At 47.4% G+C, this 7,297-nt stretch overlaps 1 protein-coding gene across 1 annotated transcript; it reads left to right on the forward strand.

The window, feature by feature from the left end:
• Window positions 1-1,082: 1,082 nt before the first annotated feature.
• Window positions 1,083-2,989, forward strand: LOC104134703. Its single transcript, XM_009648282.1, is given in 2 exon segments — window positions 1,083-1,314; window positions 1,317-2,989. Coding segments are annotated over 2 exon segments (1,905 nt in total).
• Window positions 2,990-7,297: the final 4,308 nt, after the last annotated feature.

Genomic DNA, 7,297 nt, shown 5'->3' on the forward strand with positions numbered 1-7,297 from the left:
CCTCTCCGCCCAACTCTCCAGCCTGTCCAGGTCCCGCTGAATGGCAGCGCAGCCTTCTGGTGTATCAGCCACTCCTCCCATTTTTGTGTCATCAGCAAACTTGATGTTTAAGAAACAATTATTAAAAACCTGTCCCTGCTATGCGAGGTGACTGTATGGGGATTTGCCAAGCCAGGATGGACAGAATTCATTGACTAGTATGCAGAAAGCCTCAGCAAAGAAGAAACCTTTTTGATTACCTTTGAAACAGTGGCAATCTTGGCAGAGCTGCAGGGTGACAGGGGACAAACAGCATTGTTGGCTTTACGGGGAGGTGAGGGGGAGGATCTGGTGTGGGGAGGTGGGGGGTGAGTGGGGCGAGCCCTTGCTCCGTGTAAGGCACTAAAAACTTGCCTCAACATTGTTGGCCGGCAAGTTTTAACTACCGAATCCTGATCACCATGGGAGCTGAGCAGGAGAGTTTCATCACCAGAGCAGCCCACTGAATTCTACCCGACAGGAATGTGCATCCTGTTGTCTCAGAGTACGTGTCCTCTGCGCATGGGCCCGGGCCCAGGGTCGGGTGACAATGGCGGGGGCTCGGACCCTCTAGAATTTTCAAGCACCCTCTAGTGGCGGTGCTGGGCATGTGCCCCACCGGCGAGTGGGAGGCGTGGCTATGCAAAACAGTTATTGACTGTGCAAGCGGACAACCCTGTGAAAAGGGGAAAGCAGCAGAGCCCATGAGGAGCGTCCAGGAACACCTGCCTTCCCAGCTCTCTTTTCCTTCCTCACTTTTCCTCCCTTCCTCGGCTTTTCTCTCGCGTATTTGTTGTTGGCCAAAGAAAGTGACTGGGCTCTTGCCTCCGTTTTGAGTCTTAATTCTGTTCCCGAGAATGTGAAAGGAGCCTATAGTCACGATAAAACATTGGAGTTAATGAGAAGTTAAGCCCAGCCGCCCTCAACCTCCCAGAGTTATCTGAGGTCGGTTGGAAAGCAAGGGGGTTCAACCTCTGCCAAATTGTTCCACCCAACAGTGGATCGTGACATTTTTAAATTTGCATCATGGACAGAATTCTCAGAGAACAGAAAGCGCACAATAAATGTGTGAGCTCCTGAGGGTGAATAGGGGGAAATTGGAACATGAAGGTGTGGCCCCCTCAGGACAGTATAGCTCCTTTGTGTTAAGTATAAAGGCTGCTCAGAAGGCAGTGGATGCCCACAATGGTGTCTTTTTGCAGGTGGAAGGGGTAAATAAACTATATGATCTTCTGGAGTTGCACTGGTCTTGTCCCTCACCCCCAGGACAAGATTGTGCAAAAAAAATCGGTTTCAACCACAGAGTGTAGTAGACAGGATAAGGATGCTGCAGAAAGAAGCTAAGGTTAGACAGGGGAAAGGAAAAGCTGTAATTTGTGCAGTACTGGGAGCAAGTCTGGCAGCGGTGGTGGAAGATAAGAAACAGAGGCTTTGTCAAGCCGATGCCGTAATACACTCACTGCAGATGGTCATAAAGTCACTGCAGGAACAGTTGAAGGAAAATAAGAAATTGTTGGAGGAGGAGAGAAATCAAAATTCCATATTGAAGGAAGAGTTGAGGAATCTACTCTTGAGGGAAATGGATACACTGGTGGAGGTAGAGGTGAAGCTTTTGGAGAAGGGGATACAGCAAGTTTACCCTCAGGGAGACTTGCTGAAGGCAAGGGAGACCATAGAAAGCATCCCCCACATGTATCCACTGGTTAAAACAGAGTATTTGTATGAGGACAATAACTATGACCATGCTCAAGTTCTCACCAAAGAAGTCCCATTTACAGCAACTGAACTAGCAAAGTTGAGAAAAGACTTTGCAAGAACTCTGAAGGAATCGGAGACAGAGTATGTGTGGAGAGTGTCCCTGTCAGGGGAGGACAGAATTTTGTTGTCAGAGAAAGAAGCAGAAATATACTGGGGTCTGGGTGTGTTCCTAACTACAGGTAATAGCCAAGCCCCATGGTCATTAACCCAGAGGGCTGCATATTGGGCTGGGGGGCTGAACCCTTTGTAGGGGGGAGATCCCCTTGCTATAACAGATAAGGTGGATCAGTTAGTGGAAAGTGTGCAGAAAGTGGCCTGTCTCCAAATGATGGATGACCAGGAGCTCAAGTTTAACCAGAGTTCCCTGATGATGATGCCTTTGGACCCAGAGAGGATGACTCCCCTGATCTGGGGACTCCCCGATCCCCTGAAACCCATTGGGATCCAATTACAGGGGAAAATTCAAAATACTTCCAAAGGAGAAAGAACTACGGCCACTCCAGAAGGGATAATAACCCCTGACCATTGGTGGTTGGGAAGGAAAGTGTGGACATGGGGGGAGGTAGCACAGGAGTTAGTTAATTTTGGGAGAAGATACGGCCCTGTTGGTGGATCATTCCACAGAAATGAAACTAGGGTTCAGTCTGCAGAGCAAGTTAACAATCCGCAGCTGTCGATTGGGAAAGGCCAAGATTTGAAGCCACTCCACGGCAATTACCTGTGGAGAGAGAGACCCCTAAGTCGACAGAGGTTATGGCATCTAGGGCTTCAGAATGGCATCCCCCGAGATCTGATGGATGGACTCCTGGCCCAAAAACTGGAAAAGCTTGTACAGAAATGGTCAGGGAGGAAAGCAACTGCTGGACCGGTTCTCGATGCTCTACCCCTGATAGCCATTGAGGGGGGGCTAGAAAAGGTGGGTAACTGGAACCTCCATTCCCTGAAGGTTAAGGGGGGGAACGGAGGATGGATGTTTTTAAGACAACTCACCTTGAATGTAAGGGGAGATTTATTAATGACAGTTGCTGTAGGACCAAGGAAAAGACCGGTAATTTTTCTAATTGATACTGGGGCACAAATCACTGCATTGATGTGGACCGAAGCAGAACAGTGTGGGATCTCGATGCCATCTAGAAACCTAATTGTCTTAAATGCTCTGGGAAAAACAGTCGATGCCTATGACTTCAGTGACACTATGGTTACCAGGAGATGAGGCCACCATCAATACCATGGTGGGCATAGGACCTTTTCAGACGAACCTTTTGGGTATAGATGTGTTGGAGGGAAGGCAGTGCCGTGACACTCAGGGGAACTTGCGGTCTTTTGGCATCCCCCAGATCAGGCAATTAGCTGAAACATCTTGGGCGGAGGTGCACCTATTGCAAACAGCACCTGCTCTTCCCCCCCTCCAAGATTACCAACGTAAAACCCGACCCATTGCCATTAGGGGTCAGAGAAGGGATAGCCCCAGTAATTGAGGATCTCAAACAAGGGAATTTTAGTGTTTACCTGCTTCCTGTACAATTCGCCAGTGTGGCTGGTACACAAACCTAATGGAAAATGGTGACTGACCATTGACTATTGGCATTTGAATGCAAACTCTGGTCCCCTGACTGTGGCTGTACCCAACATAGCTGAATTAATTGCACCATTCAAGAACAGGCCCACCCTATCTTAGCAACCGTTGATGTGAAGAACATGTTTTTTATGGTTCCACTCCATGAGTGTGATAGAGATCAATTTGCTTTTAGCTGGGGAGGACAACAGTATACTTTTACCTGTTTGCTTCAGGGATATAAACACTCGCTGGATTGTTCCCTCATTTTAATTGTGCAGACGAAGCCCAAGCAGGGCAAGTCAATGTTCTGTTCTCATTTCGCAGGAGACCTCCGTGGGAGTGAGACAGAATGTGGGAAGACGAACATTTGATTTTAACGATTTGTAAGCTTAGGTTGGATTTGCAGAGCAAAATGTCAATTTTATTGTTTTGGTGTACTGTATGGGCCGCGACCACGGGAACAATCAGTTATCCCCTCAGAGACTCTGGGGATGAAGGGAATGATACAAAGAATTCTTTTGTGCAGTTGGCTGAACAAATAGCAAGTGTTTATAATATCAAAAAATGCTGGATATGTGGAGGACTATTTGGTCTATCAAGTTGGCCCTGGGTAGCTATACCTTTGCTACCGAAATGGTTGTTGAGTAGATACAGTGAAACAAAAGGGAATAAAATATGGGAAAGCTCACATGATTCACCATGGCACATAAAATTTCCGAAGAAAGGTAAATATTGTCTGGCTAGAACACAAAAGGATGGCCCCTTTGTGGGCAACAGCACATGTGAGTGGACATATCAGAATATAAGCATATCCGTTCAAGTCGGGGAAGAGCCACATGAAAAGGATGAACTCATATATACCTATGCCTGGGTGAATGATGAGGGATACATGAATGCATTTCCCAGATTTTGGTCTCTTACGCCTAACGCAAGTCGAGGTGACACTGTAGGCCATGATTGTATTTGGGACCAGGAAGCAGGAGCTTACAACTGTAAATACTGTAATAGAATAGATTGGCCCCGTTGGAAGACAACATGGAAAGAACTTTGTTCAGACATAACCTGTTGTGAGAACTCCACAAAGGAATCGCTATATTGTTGTGTTGAAAGTGACCCATTTGGTTTAGAACCCACCCCTTACTTCGATCCTTCACCCCGTACAGAACATTGGAGAGGACCCTTTGCTAATGGATCGGTGGCCCTTGAGGGACACTATTGGATATGTGGAAACCATGCATATAAAGCACTGCCAGCAAACTGGTCAGGGATTTGTTATGTTGGGGTGATCTGTCCCTTGTTTTTCTTACTCCCAGAAATGGGCAGAGACCATTTAGGTGTTCAAATACATGATGATTTGAGGTGGGAAAAACGATCCAAAATTACTGATACCTCCCTCACTGATGTGGGTAGCCAGTCCTGGAGTAAAGACGTGTGGACCCCCCAACGTATCATACAACATTATGGACCTGCAATGTGGAACCCCAATGAATGGGTTAGTGGTGCTCGAGAGCCCATTCACAACCTAAATTGCATTATCCAGCTCAAAGCCTTATTAAAAATTATCACCAATCAAACAGCTGAGGCCCTTGACCTATTGGCAGATCAGGCAACCCAAACGCAAACTGCAATTTATCAGCATCGCGTGGTTCTCGACTACCTACTAGCCGAAGAAGGCGGAGTCTGTGGGAAATTGAATGATTCCAATTGCTGTTTAAAAATTGATGACAATGGCAAGGTCGTTAAACAAATTACTGCTGGAATACGGAAATTAGACCATGTTCCCATACAAACCTGGGAAGGCTGCAATGTTGATATACTCTCCTGGCTTCCAGGAGGTCCTTGGATTAAACAAATCTTACTTTACCTACTGTGTGGCCTAGCTACAGTACTGTTTTTGCCATGTGTCATCCCATGTTTCATTCAGTTAATCCAACGTGTTGTTGCAAAAATGCAGTATGTGCCCACTGTGTCACCTGACGGAATTAAACAAATTAGAGCTGTAGGTCATCCTGTGTCATCCACAGTCCAAATTACATAAACTGTTTTGTCTCCCCAAGCTGGTTTGCTTTTTTTTTTTTTTTTTAATTGGAAACTGAATTGTTACTGATGTTAGGCATTGGCCTTCTTTAGAGTTGATACCATTACAGTGTTTCAGCCTTCATAGCTAAAATCTTTGTTACTGATCTAATCTTTCTGCCTTTGTTTCTATTCTTCCTCTCTTCACTGTCTCTATATTTGCCACCAATGTTGAGCCACGAGGTGGCGTAAGGGACTAGAAACTTGTCTCAACATTGGTGGCGGGTAAATTTTAACTACCAAAGCCTGATCACCAGTTTAATCACCAGGGCAGCCCATTGAGTTCCACCCGACAGGAATATGTGTCCTGCTGTCCCAGAGTAGTGTCCCCTGCGCATATGCCCAGGCCCAGGGGCAACTGACAATGCGGGGGGGGGCTCATGCCTCTGGAACTTTTGAGCACCCTCTAGTGATGGTGCTGGGCATGCGCCTCACTGCCAAGTGGGAGGCATGGGTGTGCAAAACAGTTACTGACTATGCAAGAGGACAACCCTATAACAAGGGGGAACCAGTGGAGACCATGAGGAGCGTTCTGCAACATCTCCCCTCTACCGGATTCGAAGCAACATTGGGCGCGTGGACTCCACCGGCCGCTCGAGCCGCCCAGACCGATGGATCACACGCACACGCGTGGTGGTAGCTACTGCAACACTCCCGCACTGCTTGTTTCTCTCTTTCTTTCCCCCCCTTCTCACTTTTCCTCCCTTCCTCAGCTTTTCTTTCGCGTATTTGTTGTTGGCCAAATAAAGTGACTGGGCACTTGACTCCGTTTTGAGCCTTAATTCTGTTCCTGAGAATGTGAAAGGAGCCTAGTCACGATAAAACATTGGAGTTAATGAGAAGTTAAGCCCAGCTGCCCCCAACCTCCCAGAATTCTCTGAGGTCGGTTGGAAAGCAAGGGGGTTTAACCTCTGCCAAATTGTTCAACCCAACAGTGGATGGTGACAGCTCCCAGTTATCTCATTTATTGATGACTGTGGTTCTTTTATAAAGGCTGTGGGGTATTTGCAAGCGGTGCCTCAGCTTTTCTTTCGCGTATTTGTTGTTGGCCAAATAAAGTGACTGGGCACTTGACTCCGTTTTGAGCCTTAATTCTGTTCCTGAGAATGTGAAAGGAGCCTAGTCACGATAAAACATTGGAGTTAATGAGAAGTTAAGCCCAGCTGCCCCCAACCTCCCAGAATTCTCTGAGGTTGGTTGGAAAGCAAGGGGATTTAACTCCTGCCAAATTGTTCAAGCCAACAGTGGATCGCGACACTCCTCTGGGCATGCAGGGAGCGTGGTGGGGAGAGTGTGTGTGGACTGAGGGAGGGTATTTCATAATGTTTGCTCATGTTAGGGGTGCCCAGCAGCAGCAATATGCTGGCTGCTGTCATCGTCGTGTGTCAGTGTATGTGGAGTTAATGGTTATGCTTGTGGCTGGTTTCTCTGGTTGTTAATGGTGTGGGGAATAGCAGCTTGGTTTGGAGAGCAGGGAGGGATCTCTGGGCCTTTCTGCCTGGGTGTCTAGGTGTCCTCTCTGCTCTTGAGGAAGCTCCCTTTCCCAGGAACTTCTTCAGCATCGCTCTCATCTTCCTGCAAAGCTCTTCTGTGACTGGCACCTGGATGGTATTATTCCCCCCATCATGCAGGAAAGCTTGACAGGGACAGACAGGTCATTTTATGTTTGGCTTACTTTGGTAAAGTCCTAGCGTAATGTCAGTCCTTGGTCAGGCCAGGTGACTGTCCCATCCAGCTACTTTGTCAGGACCTGCACAGTTGTCCCTCAAGGGTGCTTTTGTGCCTCAGCTCTGTGCAAAGTGATGCAAGTCTGGGTTTTTGGGGAGCACGAGTGACTTCAAGGGGAAAAGACTGTGGTGTGGCCAGAGAGGAGAGAGGTGAGCTGCT

The sequence above is a fragment of the Egretta garzetta genome, unplaced genomic scaffold (assembly GCF_000687185.1).
Source record: "Egretta garzetta isolate BGI_Z169 unplaced genomic scaffold, ASM68718v1 scaffold471, whole genome shotgun sequence".
Classification (NCBI taxonomy): domain Eukaryota; kingdom Metazoa; phylum Chordata; class Aves; order Pelecaniformes; family Ardeidae; genus Egretta; species Egretta garzetta.